This window comes from Tuber melanosporum (genome assembly GCF_000151645.1).
Source record: "Tuber melanosporum whole genome shotgun sequence assembly, scaffold_82, strain Mel28".
Lineage (NCBI taxonomy): Eukaryota > Fungi > Ascomycota > Pezizomycetes > Pezizales > Tuberaceae > Tuber > Tuber melanosporum.
Window position 1 is genome coordinate 79,447 of NW_003299131.1, and position 17,959 is coordinate 97,405.

The 17,959-nt window shown below is 48.6% G+C and overlaps 4 protein-coding genes; 2 read left to right on the forward strand and 2 right to left on the reverse strand.

Annotated features, from left to right (window-relative positions):
* Positions 1 to 268: 268 nt before the first annotated feature.
* Positions 269 to 2,882, reverse strand: GSTUM_00011308001 (uncharacterized protein). XM_002841844.2 has 3 exons: positions 2,629 to 2,882; positions 2,116 to 2,525; positions 269 to 2,055 (listed from the first exon to the last, which is right to left on the reverse strand). The coding sequence occupies exons 1-3, from the start codon at positions 2,633 to 2,635 to the stop codon at positions 403 to 405; spliced, it is 2,070 nt and encodes a 689-aa protein (XP_002841890.1). The 5' UTR covers positions 2,636 to 2,882; the 3' UTR covers positions 269 to 402.
* A 1,248-nt stretch (positions 2,883 to 4,130) lies between these two features.
* Positions 4,131 to 5,949, reverse strand: GSTUM_00011309001 (uncharacterized protein; the record flags this gene model as incomplete). XM_002841845.2 has 5 exons in its annotated part: positions 5,680 to 5,949; positions 4,548 to 5,629; positions 4,444 to 4,488; positions 4,212 to 4,386; positions 4,131 to 4,154 (listed from the first exon to the last, which is right to left on the reverse strand). Exons 1-5 carry the CDS (start codon positions 5,899 to 5,901, stop codon positions 4,131 to 4,133), a joined length of 1,548 nt encoding a protein of 515 aa, XP_002841891.1. The 5' UTR covers positions 5,902 to 5,949.
* Positions 5,950 to 6,124: 175 nt separating this feature from the next.
* GSTUM_00011310001 (uncharacterized protein) lies at positions 6,125 to 11,116 on the forward strand. XM_002841846.2 has 7 exons: positions 6,125 to 6,301; positions 6,361 to 6,535; positions 6,602 to 8,439; positions 8,501 to 9,806; positions 9,860 to 9,986; positions 10,040 to 10,302; positions 10,358 to 11,116. Exons 1-7 carry the CDS (start codon positions 6,264 to 6,266, stop codon positions 10,967 to 10,969), a joined length of 4,359 nt encoding a protein of 1,452 aa, XP_002841892.1. The 5' UTR covers positions 6,125 to 6,263; the 3' UTR covers positions 10,970 to 11,116.
* Positions 11,117 to 14,790: 3,674 nt separating this feature from the next.
* GSTUM_00011311001 (uncharacterized protein) lies at positions 14,791 to 17,664 on the forward strand (the record flags this gene model as incomplete). Its single annotated transcript, XM_002841847.1, has 4 exons — positions 14,791 to 14,912; positions 14,994 to 15,447; positions 15,562 to 16,376; positions 16,569 to 17,664. 4 exons carry the CDS (start codon positions 14,791 to 14,793, stop codon positions 17,662 to 17,664), a joined length of 2,487 nt encoding a protein of 828 aa, XP_002841893.1.
* Between the last annotated feature and the right edge of the window lie 295 nt (positions 17,665 to 17,959).

Here is a 17,959-nt window from a genome sequence, read left to right on the forward strand (position 1 = left end):
GAGCTATGGGACACCACTATGATCACTACCTCGATATCGTTATCGCGCAATCATACTTTAACTAAGAGCAATTACGGATTTTACCCGATAGTTCACAAAGCATCACTCGAACCTCAAAAATCCTGAGTGCGCAGAACAAGACTAACACCTCCACAATTCACTCAACTCCGCGACCCCACAATGAGAAAGCGAGACGATATCATACGATACTTGATCCAAAGGCCAGACCCGAAACCCTACCGCTCATGGTAGCAAAACACCCTCTAACTCGACCTGAACCGTTTTCCCTCATGCACGCATAATCATTACTTACAGACATAGCAAATATTTACAACTTATGGGTACCGTATGGAAGCAAACGCCTCAACTCCCTCCCCCAACTCGCAACACACACAGAAAAAACTACTGATCATCCTCATCTTCTAACCCGGCGGTCAATCTACCCGCAAGCCCCTGCATCCTCCTACCAACCAGATCCACTTCGCTGCCAAGACTTGCATCACTCCCCATCCTCCGGCCCCTTCGTCCCGAGGGCGCTCCCCGACCTCTACCACCCCTGGCATTTCCATTATTAATAACAGACATCTCTAATGGCTTATCCTCGTCATTACTGGTCATACTCTCGCCGGTGAAGCTTCTCTTGTGCTTCCTCCATCCACCACCAAAGACGCCGGCGCCGCCGGAGGATGGCTCGTCGTCGTCGCCGGAGTCGTCATACGGCCGGTCGTCAAGTATCTCGTTAAACCAGCGTGCGCATTTGTTAATCTCCCTTCGAGCCTCAGGGTAGAGGGTTGACATTTGCAGGAAGCCGTGGCTGATGCTTGGGATCAGGCTGACTTCTACGCCTTCGCCCGGACGTGACTTGCTTGGCTCGAGCCCTAGGTCCCGGCGGTGCCTCCAGACGGCCTTCTTCGCTTGTCTGATGCGGCCGGCGAAGATCACGGTGTCGTCGACGAGGGGATCTCGCTCGCCAGTGAGGAAGTAGGTTTTTGGGAACCTTGCCAGGAGGTCTTCCGGGGCAACAATGGGGGAGAGGAAGAAGTCTGTGGCGAAATCTGGTCGGTTATGAGGTCCAATGTATAGGATCACCATTGCTCGCATCATCTCTGGTGTGAGCAGACGGTCATTAAAGTATGAGAGACGAGAAGTGACGGCGAGTCTAGTGGACAGTGGCTGGGTCTTGCTGTTTGTGATCGCAGGCACAGTTTTGCCCACAATACTGCCATTACTCTGGAGGGATCCGTTCGTGACCACCGGGTCGCTATCGCTCTCCTCATCGTAGTCCTCGTCACTTTTATGCGGACGGACGATACCGGAGGCATGCTCAAAGTACTCACTCTTGCGCTTAACAACGTTGCGGTTCGTTTTTCGCATGTCCCTCTGGCGAATAAGTTTCATTTGATCGTCATTCATCCAAGAACCGATATTCAAATCCAACGATGGATAGACCAGGACCAAGCCATCCGGCAACGGCAGCCCTTTCCATCCCTCCTCCATCAGATGCCCTGTTGAGCTCGTGCTGGTGGAATTCAAGATCATGAGCGTCACACCAGCAGCATAATTCCCTCCGGCAGAGTCTCCACCGAGAGCAATCCTGGGAAGAGTCTCCCCCGATAATCCTACACACTTTCCCTTGGTGCACGCAATGCTATGATAAACGTCGTAGCATTCATTAAGCGCATACGGATATGGGAATTCCGGAGCGCGCCTATAATCCACAGCAATGATGGGGATACCCGGGCATTTCCGTGCCCAAGCGAGAAGCATGTCATCGTAATGCCGAGGCGACATGGCAACGAATCCACCCCCGGGAAAGTCAAGGATCAACTTGGAGCAATGTTTAAGTTCTTCCCGAGTCCCTTCGAAATACAGCCAAGCATCGACGGGGGTCGTATAAATTGACTCCTTCGGTCGGGAAATCCGAATATGTCGGGGACCGAATCGATTCGGAGCCGGGTTCACCAATGTAGTGAGCGCCTTCAGATACGGAGTCTGGGATTTATTCCAGGAAACGCGTAAATGATCAACCGTGATGGTTGCGCGGACCCTGCGAACCTGTTTGCACCAGCCGTCAACCCCAATCCTGCCAAAGTTTTCGAGAGGAAACCATCATACCTTCTCGTCCGCCCTTTCGGCCGCCACCAGATAATACAAACTGAACACGACGCTGCAAATATCCCTCAACCAACCAGTCTTTATCCGCATAGCAGTCCAAAATCCCGCATCCAACGCCGTCATAACCCATGTCGCACGAAAGTAACTCCGAGAGTACAAATTCGCAAGCGGCTCCGGACTCTCGAGATTGAAGATCTTGGCGAAGTTTCGTGCGAGATAAAGATACAATAACGTCAAGGTCACGGTCTGAAAGGACGTCAAACGCTTGGTGAAGAAGCGGGAGATCCTGCGAATGGAGAGCACTGGTGGACCGTGCGGGTTGCCCTGGAGAAGGTACATGCTCCAGAAGAGGATGACAGAGATAACCTGGACTTTGCGAAAGCGCCGCGAAGGGCGGCCGAGGACATGATCTGTGTGGACGGACGGATGAGATGTCAGTGTCTGTTTTTTTTTTTCCTTCTTCACGAAGGGTTTCCACCCTTTGTGAAAGTCAAAACGGAAAGTGGCCGGCACCGATCATAGTTAAACACGAGTACCTATCTACAAACCGTGAAACACCAGACAAAGACCAAAGTGAATACACCCCAACGGTAGACTACCTCTGCACCAAGCAACTATGACGCGAGGGAAATGTGTCAAGGGGGAAAAAACGGGCAGAGGGGAAGGAATGCGGTAGGATGAGAGAGAAGGGAGGGAGGTAGAAAGTGAAAAGTGTGTAGGGTACGGTATCGTATGCAGCCCACGGTATGCAATCCGGCAATGGTCCAGTCCAGGATTTATGGGATATTTCTGTATGATGCTGTATGGTGCCGGTACGAGTACAAGTACCCCACAGAACTGGATGGAGCATCGTGCAGCACAAGTGAAGCGTGCTTCCTGTTTCACCACACCATACCGGCAGTGAGGGCGAGTGACACTTTCCACGTCTCGACCGACGCGTTGGAAGCTTAGACTATGGGTCCTGACTTCGGACTAGTACAGTACTCGGGTATGATACTACACGTGAGGGACTCAAAGCCCCCCCACCTTCCTAGTCCTTGTTCTCTCACCAACTCCCAGCGCCCGGAGATATACGGTAGGCTACCGTATTATTATAGAATTACGAGTACGAGTAGATAAAGAACAGTTCAGACACAGTAGAGTAGACTATCGCGGGGAAAAGTGCTCGAGTATGGGGGAGGTAATTTAGAAAGAGAAAAAGCCTTCTCGGGCGGGAAAACGTCCAAACTCCACCGCACTCTGGCATGTGATCCCGTTGCCTTTTCTGCCCGCTGTCGTCATGAACAAACAGTTTTCCCTGCGTCTTCGGATCATTCCCCCATCACATGCCAATAAATAGTGGCCCCTGTTATGCCAAGGCCCTTCTCTTACCCAACTAATATTACAAGCTGAAGTAAAGGGATGTGCTTCCAACTGCCTCTTGCGGGCTCCTTCTCCCCCACAGGATGGGCTGAGAGGTCTTTCCTGCTATCTGTAACTTACCGTAGTTTACCAATACTGTACGAGTACTCAAATAGCATCCCCTAGGGTGCATCGTCGAAGCACACAATAAATAGGGAATGGACAAACTGAGGGGAATACCGGTAGGCTAGACTATGATACTACGGTACTAATACAAATCCTTGGACGTGGGAATCCACCGCTATCACACTATACCGGTATCGTGGGATGCGGTAGTAGATTGCTAAACAATAGAAACTGCATTCCGACACGTTACACACACGCAGACACCCCTCATTCATCGTCAGCTCCTGTACAATGTTCACTCGACTCCTCATTCTTCTGCCCCGATGGTGCGGGGCTGGCCAATCGTTTACAATCGGGATTATTGATTAGTCCCCGAGTGATAATACATGAACCCTTCTCCGACATGTGGGGGGACGTGGGAAGGGAAAATATCACACGTGAGAATTTAGATTGCGGGGCCGCCGAACAAATCATGATAACTTTTCCCAAACTTTTTTAAGCCGCATGCATATTATTTAATAATATTATGATAGCTCAGAACACAACTTCTAATGCTTCCACAGCCTCACAGCCTAAATTTCATTAGCGAGTAAGGAGGAGACTGGGTATGTTGGAGAGGATTCAATTACCTTATCTTTCCCACCACTGCCAACCTTTTTCCCATCGGGGCTCCAATCAACAGCGAATACTTCATCTTGATGGCCAGGTAAATCCGTGTGCAGTTTACCCGTCTTGACGTCCCAAATTTTCAGCGTTGTATCCTTCGAAGATGACACCAGGAGCCGGGAATCTGCGGAGAAGGAGCTTTGATCTAGTTAGGACCAATTCTCAGGATTAATGTCAATTTGGGTAATAACCCACCACTGGTACACGGGAGCTACGTGGCCACGGAGGGTATGAAGGAACCTTGGAGATACCTCGCTTAGCGCAAAGCTTGTACATCGCATCGGGAGGGAAAAACTAACTTTCCATCACGCCCATCCCACAGCTTGACATGATTGTCGAACGATGCTGAGGCAATGAGTCTGCCATCTGGCGAGAACGACACATGATTCACAAGTTTCTGATGTCCTAATAATCTAGCGACAGGCTTCGTCCCCTTCTTTGGCTCCCAGAGATACATGGTGAAATCGTCACTCGCTGTTACCAGACGCTCCACAATCTCCCCTCCTAATGTAGCTGCTTTCTCAAACCTTTCTTTGGCCTTGTTCACCTTTCCCTCATCTGTGGCCGGTACTTTTCCGGTGTGTTCATGATATGCAGTCCTCAGGGCGAAATCCGTCGATAATGCCAGATGATTGACCCAGTGAGCATGGGCATTCAAACTATGCAGCAGTTTTCCATCTCTGGCATCCCAAACTTTGACTGTCTTATCCTGAGATGCGGAATAGATGAACCCGATACCGCCCCACTTGACACATGTAACAGCGGCAGAGTGAGCACTCATAGTTAGCTCTACCCTTCTCAGTGTAGCATTCCATATCCTGATGGTCTGATCTTTTGATGAAGAGGCAAATCTGTAAACATCGGGTTTTTGTAAATGATATGGTTCCCAAGAGAGGCCTGTGATCCATTTTGTATGACCCCTCATAGCGTCTCCGAGCGCCTTTCCGGTTTGAGCATCCCATAGGCGAATAGTATTATCCATGCTACCTGTAGCAATATATTTTGCATCAGGGCTCCAGCTAACACATAACACCCAGCTCTTGTGTCCCTTCAAAGTATGTATGGGTGTTTCGGTGTCGCAGTCCCATACTCTCGCGGTGCCATCCCCGCTACCTGTAGCCATTCTCGATGAAGAGGCAGGTGAGAATTGGGCCGTTAAGATCGCGTCTCCGTGACCGGGGATTGCGGAGGAGCATCTAGAGACGGCTCGGACCCGGAATACTGCTTGGGGGGTGTACACGAGGGTGAGTACGTCTTCGGTGGTTTTATGCCCGGGTTCCAAGACAGAAGTCCATAAATCGTTGGTGATATTGATTATGGCGGAATCGGGGTCTGCGCTATTAGTGAGAAGAGAAAAGGTATATGGTACTCGGTCATCCTCCTGCGCCGGATCAGTAAAGGATTCTAAGTATATATAAGAAAGAAGCATACTGTTTGAAGAAGCTTGTTGACTAGAAGGTCTAATTGTTGCGCTGTGGAGTTCCCGGGAATACGTAGCTCTCCCGCGAGCTGGTCTCCAGTATCGGATGCTCGTAGGTGAACAACGACGTTTGGGACTGATTCGGGGATAAATTCAATGTCCTGCTGCTCTCGGGTTCGCTTTGCATCTGCAAGCTTCTGCCGCCTACTCTTTGGTGGGAGTACGGTAGCCATCCTTTAAAAATGTCAAAAAGAATTATTATTATTATCGCAGGATTTGGTGGTAGTGGGGTGGTTGGCTCAGTGAAGGGGAGAGAACCACGAAAACAATTTCGAAGGGAAAATTGGAAAAAAGTGATATCACGTGCCTCAGAGCCTCATACTTTGGATTTCAACCCCCCTGCCTTTCCTGAACTTGCTGGTAAACAAGAGGTTCAGTGTGAGCTTCAACCTAGCAATTGTCACGGCCCATCGTTTTCTACAAGTACGTCTTACGAGAATAACGAATTCCCTTACCGCCTGTACGCCGCCGGTCGACGCTGAACTATCTAGACTCTCGGAGATCGACTCCACCATAATCTAATCCGAGCCTACACATGGAAGTTCCATCCTCGACCTCCAAGGTCACAGTAACGTACACTCCCGACATTGAGGTTATTATACCTGAAACCGTAATCTGACCTAATCACGCAGCTACTGGGACCCCTCCGGGCTTTTCCCGCTGATTCAATCCGATCTTCGCTCCCGTTTACCCCTGCGCAATCTTCACTGGAAGGCTCCAGCGCGACCTCTACGTTCCATAAATTCCCTTCATGTTGAGCTAACTCCTTACCTCTCGCCCGCCAGCAAAGATCCTGGATTCGCTGGGGTGGGTCTTACTAGGGTTAAAAGCACCGATTCACAGCGGTCGATCGAGACGGTCCGAGGGGCCAAGGGTGCCGGACATCAGAAGGAACGGAGGCATCAGATACCCGGACTACGGAATACCCCCTATCTGAAGATTCTCCTCCTACGGTGCGATGACAACGATAGTTACAAGAACGTAGCTAGGAAGGCGTTACGGGAGTGGGTGTCGGAGCACACGACCAGCGCATCGAATGAGAACAAACAACATGATGCTTTCGAATGGCTAATAATCCATGTGGTTCTTCCTGGAACCCCAGCAGCACAACAACCTAGGTCGTCCTCGTCCGCATCGAATACTTCTGGGAGCTCGCGGTGGATTAAAGGGAACACAACTTTACTGGACAAGATTCGCAGCGATTTCAATTCCGGAAATAACAAAAAGGATAGGGTTGTTCAGATACGCATCGGCCCTAGTCATCCGGCATTAGCTACTCTGAGTCCTCCAGTCCTAGTTGGGAACCAAATTGTACCTGCTACGGAAAGCCCTACGGAAAGTGAGATGGCGTGGTTGGATCTCATTGCCAAGTTAAAGACTCAGATACTGGCTAGTTTTGATGCAAGAGTTAGCCAGTATGAGGAGGATATTAGGGAGAAAGATAGCCAGCGGAGACTCCCGGGGTGGAACTTTTGCACATTTTTCGTCCTTAAGGAAGGCCTTGCGAGAGCATTTGAATCTGTCGGGCTGGTTGAGGATGCTCTGATTCTCTACGATGAGTTAGGTTTTGGATTGGATGCCGTTGTTCGGGATCAGCGAGATAAAGAGAAAATCGAGGGAGATCCTGAAGGCGTGGTTGGAGGAAACTTTGTCGGTTGGACAAAAGAGAGCATTAAGTGGATTGAACAAGCAAGGAGGCGGCGGAAGGCTCGATTGGAAGGCAGGAAGGGTGAAGAGCAGGAAGATGTAGATGACGAGACACCCGTGGGCTCCGAAAAGAAGCCTTATCGAGAGCTGATACTATCGAACGAAATATCCCTATTCGACTTTAAGACGTATCTATTTGCGCGGCAATCTACACTGTTACTTCGCCTGGGGAAGGGCAATGGGATGGATGGCGTGGAGGTACCGATACCTATTAGCGGATATTCTTTACATGAGGCAGCGGCAGTAGCGGCAGGAAGGCCCGAAGAGGATCTCACTAGATTGTCAGAAGTTCTTAAGCGTGGAGTGGAATTCGTCACAAGTGTGGGCCGTATTTTACGGGCGGATCTCTGGACTTCCTACCATTCTTCAACCGAAGGCGAGGGTGACAAAGAGCAGGAGCAAAAGGATGTCACCTGGGTCATTGACAATATCGTGTCATCTTGGGTCTTTGCTGTTTGTCAACAATTACTCAAGCAGACTGCATCTGCATCACTCCCCGAGGGCCCCAACACCTCTACCCCCATTGCAGCCACATCTTCGACTCCATTTCCGAGGAGAAGTAGCAGCCTTCCACCAACTCCGAACCCAGAAGCTACTAGCTTTACACAGGTCATTCAGACATCTGTCACGGGGCTAGAGGACTTTGCTGCGGTAAGGGCAGATTTAATGCTGCTAGCTAGGGGGGTTGTCGAAACTTTTGGAAAGCGGCAAGGATGGGTAGGAAAAATGGGGTGGTTTTATCTTCCTGAAGAACACGTTAAGGACGCGGGCATGGTTGGAGTTGACTTAGGTAAAGGTGATAAGGAGGTTGAAAAGAAGGAAGAGATTTGGGGCGTTGAAGGAATTCGAAATGCAACCTTGAGGAGAGTTGTTGAGAAAGAGGAGGAGGAGGAGTTTTATACAATTTTCGAGGAATTGAGTGAGAAGGCGATGAAGAACTATAGTATCGCCAAGAGAACCAAGAGCTGCGAGAGGGTTGAATCTGACCTGGCCGCACTGAGCTTGTAAGAGTTCCTGTCACCAACTGTGAATACCAGTGAGGGCTAACGTATCGATTGACCAAAGCCACCTGAAAGATTATGCCTCCTCCGTCAAGCACCTTGAGAAGATGACGAAGTTCTACGCCGACCAAGGGTGGGGCTTGATTGAGACGACGCTGTTGGGAATGTACGCCAAGTGCTTGAGGGAGATGAACAGATCAGAGGATTATATTAAAGTACTTTTGAAGTTGCTCGCGAAAAGTTCCGCAGCAGAAAGGGCTCGTCTTCGCCGAAGAGGTATAACGGCGCTTGATGGCGACGAGAGAGCTGCGTCGGTTGACACTTTGTTCGATGGTCAACATCTTGAGGAGGTTGGCGTAGATGGCTGTGTTGAAAAGATCATCACTTTGTCACTAGAGATTGAAAAGGAGATCACAACACCAATGTCTCATTTCTGGGACAACATTGTTGTTGACCCGTATCCTAGACATCTAGATGATAGGGATGGTTTTGAAGTCCTGGTCAAGATGCGTTATCTCCTCGAGGAAGAAATGGAGGTTCAAAAGCTTAGAGTTAGGATCGTCAATACCATTGGGCAGGTAAAAGAGGTATGGATGGACGCTCTAGGGCCAATCACCATGAAGAGGGGTGTTGTCAAAGTTTTCGCAAGGAGCAGCATAACAATTCCCGGAAGCTATATCGTGGACAAAATTATCCTGATAGCCAACAATCTCCACTTTGTTCACGAACTCATAACGAAATCCGCTCCGAATACGGCTCTCAGTTTGGGATCCACGTCGATACCCGCTGTGCCCACGGTCAAGAAGATGAAGTTATTGTTCTATCCAGCACCTAGGAGTTTAGTGGTTAAATTGGAGGCGCCAAAGCAGATACATCTAGAACATATGAAAGCAACCGAACTTGTCCTAGACCCTGGCAAGAACAATGTAGCCAAGGGTGAAATTCGGCTTCGATCAGCGACTGCTGGGTTAAGGCTTATGACGGCGAGTGTGAGGTTCCTCGAAGGATTAGATGTTGTTTCTACGGGAGATAAGCCTGGAGTATTTGCCCTCAAGGATTTAACCCAACAGAAGAATGTGCGATTTAGAATCCCATATACTAGCGAAAACGAGTTGACAGAACTGGCTATCAAGGTGGAGGTTGACTACGATACCGATAACGGAAACTTCTTTTACGCCGACGGGTTGAGTGTTCCTGTGATCTTACCTCTAGCTGTCAATGTCCAGGATGTATTCAAGCCAAATGCCTTGTTTTCCAGATTTCAGGTATCAACAGCTATTCCTGATGTCCCTTTGCGGGTTTTGAAGGCGAGTTTGGAGGGCTCAAGAACTTTTGGGGCTTGTAGTGGTGTAGGGACTGAGGGATCTATGGTATTACTTACTGCGGATACTTTTGGGCACCATACTAATTTCTTGGTTGATAGGTGGTTTTTGCTAAACAGCCGGCTTCGTTTGTGTACAAAATCACTCGGAAAACTGGAGATGACGTACCCAAAGACAAAGAACCACAGCCTCTGGCATTGACAATTGAATATAGAAGTCTTGATGAAGGTATTTTCCACAACCATCATCATGTAATCTACCCAGACTTTGCTAACACCCAGCAGAGGTCCAAGACTCAGTTGTGGCGGCCTTTAGTTCTCAACTGGAAGAGGCTGGACTAGACCTTTATTCTCGTTTGCTAGTACCCATACTGATTACTAGACTACGCCATAGAACAGCCCACGACTTGGAAGCTGCGGGACTGCTCAATGAAGTAAAGTTAGGCAAATATGACAATTATAACTGGGATGAAGCTCTAGAGTCAATTAGCCCCGCCAACGGCGCACGAGAAAAAGCCGAAGCCTGGCTTAGAGAATTCTACGAGGTATCCCTCACAAGCTTCCCTTCGTTAAAAACGCTTACCGGTCTAACTTCCATAGAAAAACTCTATAATAAAACTCGACCCCGAAACCCCTCCCGAAAACCTCGTCCTAACCACGCGCTCGATAATAATCCCTGTCGATGTCCCCCAACTACAGGTAATCCATACAGTAGACATCCACATCCTCTCCGACACCAACTCCACCACCCTCTCCTCTCCATACGCACCACCAATGGTAACCGTCGGACAACCCATTCCCGCAGAATTAATAATCCGCCACTCCCGTAGCTGGAACTCCCTGGATGTCAAAAATGGCGAAGTTGAAATCGGCAACGACGATGAGCTAGAATTCTTTTATGAGATCCAGCATTCCCTCGAGGTATGGTTGGTGTCGGGCAGGAAGAGAGCGCATTTTTCGGCGAAGGAAGGGCAGGTTCACAAGTTTCCGGTTTTGCTGGTGCCATTGAAGGCGGGTAATTTGCTGCTGCCGAATGTGGAGGTTAAGCAGGTTGTCCCGATAGAACAAGGCGGAGAGGGCGCTAGTTGCGAAACGGATTATAGAAGTAATGGGGAGAGTGTGCTGGTTTTGCCGGATGTTAGGAGTACCACTGTTAGGATTGACTCCCCGTTTGGGGAGGACGGGTTTAGGAGCCCTGCCTCTGTGCGGTAATGGGAGGGGGGGGGACCCGTACGTGCGTTGAATAGATGTGATATCGTGACACCTGTGAATGGGGAGTTTCTTGTTTCGGGTCTTGTTTTTTGTTGGCTGTTAGTCGCAATTTCCCTACGTAGGGGGTCAATTAGAGGCTGGTATGCTCTGAGACAATCATGGATTTTAGGAGAGAGGTTTGCTCCCATGCTTAAGTTTGCTGTGAAAATTTCCTTAGTACCACAATTTCGAGTGATCACCATGATTACAGAAATCACAACAAATCCCTAGATCACCCACCGATCACTCGTCCTACTCTTACCTCCCGCTCATCCCTAACTATCATACCAGGACAGAAGACGGGCTGCCATGCATGGCCGGCTCATCGCAGAAAACGGAGGAGCAGGCGCCCCACATTGGTCACCTGGAGCTGCGTATGCTATGTACCATGCGCTGAGTCGCTCCTCCAGCCCATCACACATTCCGTGAGGGGATTAAATATGATAACAGGCTCGGTGAGGCTCGAACCCGAACCCCGGGAAGTATCAAGAGGCCCAGGAGCGAGTCACTATTCCTCACTATCCACTGCACGCTTGGAAAACTTATTACCAGGTTGAAAGGTTAAAACATTTTGGAAGTTGTGAAATAATACTTGTGTTGCTGAATGCAGACCAGGAACGCTTTACCACATGATACGGAGCTGTGAGTTTGCTGAGGGGTTTTTGGATATCGAATTGCCGTTTAGCATTTGCACTATGCTTGGTCTTGGCCATGTGGTCCGAGGGTGTTCCTGGCCTCGTCGATAGCTATGGTGCAAAGTTTTGTGGTGATTATTTATTCAATAGTTTTGTTTTCTTGGGATTTGCAGGGGGGGTTATGGTGTGTTCGTTCGAGGGGCTCGGTATGGTATGAACGGTTCGTGCTGATGGTACTGGGTATTCTATTCGACTGCATTGTACAGTGTGCAAAGAGGTTTGGGTAGAAGGCCACTTTACACGGGGAATAGCCATTTTTAGACTTATGGCTGGACACTTCTAGTACCTGGTCAAGAAATCTGAAGAAGCAGTAAGAATCACGAGAAACAACTACCGTACAGTCGTGTCCGTAAAGTCTTCATACCCCGGCGCGGCAACGGTGTTGTCCTCCATCCCCACAACAACTGCCTCTACCATGATCCCTCCTCATACCCAAAGAGCTAGAGAAGACCAAAATAATGAAATTTATGCCCTGTATAAACATACTGATATGGGGTATAATAAAATTTCTAAGGTTATGGGTATCTCTAAGGCAACTGTTCAATCAGTAGTCAAAAGAGCTGAATCAAGAGATGGAAATACCCATGATGCCCCCAGATCTGGAAGACCAACAACAATTACCCCTCAAAAAAGAAAGATAGTGGAGTCCATTATCGATGCTGAGCCTCATTTAGCATTATGCGACATTACCAAAAAAGCAAATATTGGTCTGGGAAAGATATCTGTGGATAAGATCATATCAGAAGCTGGTTTTAAGCTTCTGATACCTAGAAAAAAACCTTTTTGGAGGAAAGGACAGAAGGAGAAGAGAAAGGAGTTTGCTAGGAGAAGGAGGAATTGGAGGGGTGCATGGAATTGGGTTGTTTTTGTGGATGAAGCTACCATTATCTATGATCCAAATCCTACTGGCAGGAAGGTCAGAGTTAGACCTGGTGAAGAGCTGGAAGAAAAAAACTTGAAGCCTAGCTTTAAGTCTGGGAGGACTAGTATTGGGGTCTATGCTGCAATCATGAAGGGTGGCAGGACTGAGTTAATTCTTGTAAGGAAGAGGAGGGAGGAAGAAAGGACCAGCAAAAGAGACAGACTTGGCCTTAATTCCCACCAATATGCAACTGAAATCCAGCAGCCATACCTCATCCCTTTTATAGAAGGTCTGGATAGACCTTCTGACAACATCTACCTAGCAGCAGACAATGCCTCCTGGCATGGTGGTGAGGAAAACAGAAAATTGCAGTCAGACTGTGGTTATCAAAAATTGCCTTGGCCACCCAACTCACCAGATCTCAATCCTATTGAGAACACTTGGGCTCTGCTCAAAAGAGCCCTCAGAGATCGATTCTCCAGGTTGGATAGGAGGCCTCACAGTGCTGCTGAATTATTTCAGGCAGCAAAGAAGGAATGGGATTTAATTTCCCAAGAGAAGTTGGATAGGTGGATAGATAGGATGCCTGAGAGAATACAGGCTGTACTAGATGCAGATGGTGGTCATACAAAGTGGTAATAATATTTTCTTAAGGCTTATTAGTTCTATTCATATACTTTTCTTAATTGAGTTGTTTGAATTTTTTTTCAATTTTCCATGGAGAGGTGTTGTGGTTGTGTGGTTGCGCCGCCAGGGTATGAAGACTTTACGGACACAACTGTACCTACCTCTTTCCATAATTATAGCATAAGCCTATAAAATTATAACCTACGGTGTTTATGGTATGGCATAGTAGGTTCTCTAAGAGCCTCGGGGCATCAGGCAGTTGTGCCATACGGGGGGAAACTTAGGGAGAAAAGATAGCTCGTTAGGGTCATCTGCTACACATCTATTATCACCCGGAAGACGGCTGCATTGCGGTGGATGGTTGTTTGCACAGGCAATAATAACCCCGCCTACTATCAAATTTTCCGGGGCGTTCCAGGAGGGCGCTCACCTTCACAAAAGAGTGCTGATGGCAATGAATTTCTCCCGTGAACAAATACAGACCTCTCAGGCCTCGAGAACTTGCAATCTCTAGGGAAAATTGTGAACATTTGGATGTTGGATGTTGGATCGGTTAATAGTGTTTAGCGGTCCCCTTATAAAAGATTGGCCTTTCTAGTGCACGTGCTGAACCTGGAAAATAGTCGGGCAGATCGGGTTTCAGGTGGGGGGGGGTTCTAAGGCGCCTAACTGTGGGTGGATTCTTCCACCAGGCTCAGCAGAGGGATCTCGAGCTATGTTGGACTCAGCATATTACTTCTGGCTTTTCCGCTGCCTGCTCGCGCTTTGCACTAGATCATCCACTCCAGCCCTCACTTTCCCACCGCCCGAGGCTAGGAACCCCAACAGTATCTAACTGACCAACTGGTGAATCTCTGGGGGTTCAAATACACAGTATGCGCTAGCATTCTACGTTTTACACTATGTGTTAGGAATCGAGAACCAGAGGATTCTGGGGAATCGAGATTAGGAGATAGTGTTCCGACTGGGATGCGGGTCGAACAACAGAGAATTCTAAGCGAAAGAGGTACGGTACCGTACTGTATCAGGATACTTTCGATCAGCATACCTAGCAACTCTTATCCGTCTAGCTTTCCAATTAGGTTGAATCATTATGCCAAGCTTAGGTTAGACGCTACTAACCGCCCGGTGCCACCGGCGCTAGGAAGACGGATTTCAGGAGGCTAGAGTGCAAGTAAGCCGGCACTATCTGCTCGCTTGATGCGGTATTTTGACTATTATAAGTTGAGTTGTAGTATTTTTCAACCCCTCTCCTCAACCCTCACCCTTTATCCATCACCATAACCTGATTTTCCTGCGACCTGAGCCCTGGCCCAGATTCGATGTAGTGGGATGTGGGCGAGCTTGCAGAACTTCTTCTCCCAGTACGAGCCCTCTTTATCTAACTGTCTTAGGAACAGAACTGACCTTTAACCCAACAGAAATACCCAGAGCTTCATCTCGGGGAACAACAGTGGAAACGTGAACAGCAACAACCACACCATTAACTATTATTATTATGGGCCCGGCGGGAGCAACTCTAAGGGTAGATACGTTACTATTGTTGCATCGGCTAGCAATCTTGAACCTAACATTCTACAGAACCCGAATTTCACTGGATGGTCGCCTTTTGCCGCAACGACACATTCACGGGACGTAAAGATATAATTGCACGCCTAAAGGAGCTGTTAGAAGATCAGAATTACAATCGTGTCGCTCTGTACGGATTAGGTGGTGCTGGGTATGTGTGCTTCCCGATTCTTCTCTAGACCTGGTATTTTAAATATAATGTACAGTACATTGCTAACGTCCTGTATGTTAGCAAAACCCAAATTGCACTGGAGTATGTTCACCAGCGCAAAGGCCTGAGCCATGTATTCTGGGTGCATGGAAGCAGCTTTCTGAAATTCGGCGAGGATTACCGACGCATTTTCCAAACCGTGGGAATATCCCAAGGGGGCCCCGAACCAAGTGAGAACGAACAGCTATCAGAGGTCAAGAGATGGCTTGAGTCTCCGGCTAGCGGGAGCTGGATCATGATTATTGATAACGCCGATAACGAGGCGGACTTTTCGGGCAATAAAAGTCCTATATCGAGATTCGTACCGCAGAGTTCTAACGGAAAGATCGTTATTACAACACGATCGAGAGTGGTAGCTAGCCGCCAAGGTTGTAGTGTTGTTGAAGTGGGGAAGATGAGGACTGAGGAAGCTAGGGAGCTCTTCTTTCAGCGGTTTGGCAAAACAGTTGGATTGCAGGATCATGACCTCGAGGCTGTTGACATGTTGCTTGACGTCCTAGATCAACTTCCCTTGGCTATAGTTGGCGCGGCAGCGTTCATGACTGAGACACAGATATTTCCATCCGAGTACTGGAAAATTTTTCAGGAGAGTAATAAGCGGCGGAAAGCGCTACTTTCAGAACAGTTCTGCGATATCCGTCGGGAGGTAGACATGACGGAGAGCATTCTGAGCACTTACTTTATCACTTTCGAGCGGATAAATGAGAAATCCCCAAAGGGCGCAGACCTTCTCCGGCTGATTGCCTTTTTTGACCGTCAGAAAATACCGGAAGAATTGCTTGTTAAATCCGGCTTAGAGGGAATGAATGACCCAATCGAATTCCGCAAGGCAATCGGAGCTCTCTTGAACTTCTCGCTTGTCACCCGGGCAGAGGGCGCAGCTGTGTATGAACTTCACAGATTGGTACAACACTCCATTCAAGTCTACTTAAAGCAGGAGGAGGTGCGCAAATGGAGCAGAACAGGATTAAGTGTGATATTGAGATTATTTCCTCCGCACGAGCACAACGTGCGGGATATCTGTGCTTCCTACCTTCCGCACGCACTTGCCATCCTTGAGAATTCGGATGATCCTTTGGTTAGTCCTGTTCATTACCGTGTGGCCATGCATCTCCAGAGTATCGGCCATTACAATGACGCGGAGGTTCAAATTCGGCGCTGCATTCAACTTGAAGGGGACACAGACGAAAACGACTGCGGCTCACTAGCAAGATCTAGTCTTCTAGCTACGGTGTTGGTGGCAAGGGGTAGATATGAGGAGGCCGAAAATATCTTCCGGCGTGTGCTTGAAGGAAGGGAAAAGGTGCTTGGATCAGATCACCTCGATACTCTAACAAGCGCCCATAACCTTGCTTTAGTACTGGGGCAGTTAGGGAGGCATAATGAGGCGGAGAAGTTAAATCGGTGTGCACTAGAAGGCAGACAAGAAAAATTGGGCCCCAGTAATATTGATACACTTGCAAGCCTCGGCAATCTATCCCTCTTATTGCGAGATTGGGGAAAGTACGATGAGGCGGAAAGACTGAGCCGACGTGCACTTGGGGGTATAGGGGAGACTCTTGGATTAGAGCACCCCGACACACTGAAGAGCGCCAGTGCACTTGTTTGGATTCTAGACGCTCTAGGAAAATATGATGAAGGAGAAAGGACGAATAAACGCGTATTGGATACTAGGCAGAGAGTGTTGGGGCCGGGACACCCTGACACACTTTCTAGTCTCCATAAGCACGGGGTTATGCTACAGAGGCTCGGGAGGTACGCAGAAGCAGAAAAGTATTACCGACACGCACTTGAAGGACGGGAAAAGAAACTGGGGCCAGAGCACCCTGATACCTTATCCAGTGTCGATGGCTGGGTCATGGTGTTGTTAGAGTTGGGGGAATATGCCGGAGCAGAACAACCCGCGCAACGTGCGTTCGAGGGGTATCAGAAGATATGGGGGCCAGACCACAAGTCCACTCTCATGGCTATGGGTAATCTGAGTTCGGTACTGCAGGGATTAGGGAGGTACGATGAAGCAGAGACGGTGCTCCGGACTGTGGTTGAAGGGAGGGAGAAAGCCCTAGGTCCAGAGAGTATGATAACGCTACTGAGCGTGAATAACCTGGCTTTACTCCTCCACCATCTTGGGCAATTTGAGGAATCAGAGAAACTCCAGCGACGTGTGTTTGAAACGAGAGAGAAGACACTAGGCCTAATAAACGAAGCTACTCTAAGCAGCCTCAGAAATCTAGCTTCGGTATTGCGTGACCAAGGAAAAAACGAGGAAACTGAGGAGGTGTCTCTAAGAGCGCTAAAATGCTGTACGGAATTATACGGGGAGGAGCACCTAGAAACCTTGACGTGTGTCGAGAACCTAGCGTTGTTTTTATGTTACCGCCATAGGTATCAAGATGCAGAGAAGATGCAGAGGCGCGTATTTGAAGAAAGAAAGAAGAAACTTGGGCTGGATCACCCCAATACGTTTGTCAGTGCCGACAACCTAGCCGCGATTCTCGCCGGTTTAGGTATGTATGATGAGGCAGAGGAAATGTGTCGCTGGGCTCTTGAAGGTAGCGAGAGGGTGCTGGGATTAAATCATCCACAGACTTTGACAAATTTGAAAAATATGGCCTCGCTGTTGCAGCGTGCGGAAGGGGCCAGCGAAGCGGAGAGATTACCTCGGCATTTGAAAGTCATGAGATCTCGGTGATCTAGGTGCCTGTTCATTTTTTTAGATTGGTACCTGTATCCATATTTATTTCTCTGTGTGATTGTTTCTGCCGGGGGGGTAGCGGCCTTACCAGTTGGTCTAGACATACTTGCACACCTTTATCTTCATGTACCGTACATAGAAAGAGATTAGAAGTTCCCTTCTGTAATACCGGAGATACTGTCCACTTGATAATGATTGGCTAGATCCCCAGAATTTCGGTAGTATGCAATAGCAGTCCGTTCTGCAAACGTCTAGACATTACGGGCACACATTGAAGCCCCACCAGCTGTTT

Bases quoted from the DNA above. Each gene is read 5' to 3' on its own strand.
- GSTUM_00011310001 (XM_002841846.2), top strand. From the start codon at position 6,264: ATGGAAGTTCCATCCTCGACCTCCAAGGTCACAGTAAC. The intron at 8,440-8,500 runs GTAAGAGTTCCT...GATTGACCAAAG, and splicing joins GACCTGGCCGCACTGAGCTT to CCACCTGAAAGATTATGCCT. The intron at 9,807-9,859 runs GTATTACTTACT...CTTGGTTGATAG, and splicing joins TAGGGACTGAGGGATCTATG to GTGGTTTTTGCTAAACAGCC.
- GSTUM_00011308001 (XM_002841844.2), bottom strand. The intron at 2,056-2,115 runs GTATGATGGTTT...TGGTGCAAACAG, and splicing joins CCGAAAGGGCGGACGAGAAG to GTTCGCAGGGTCCGCGCAAC.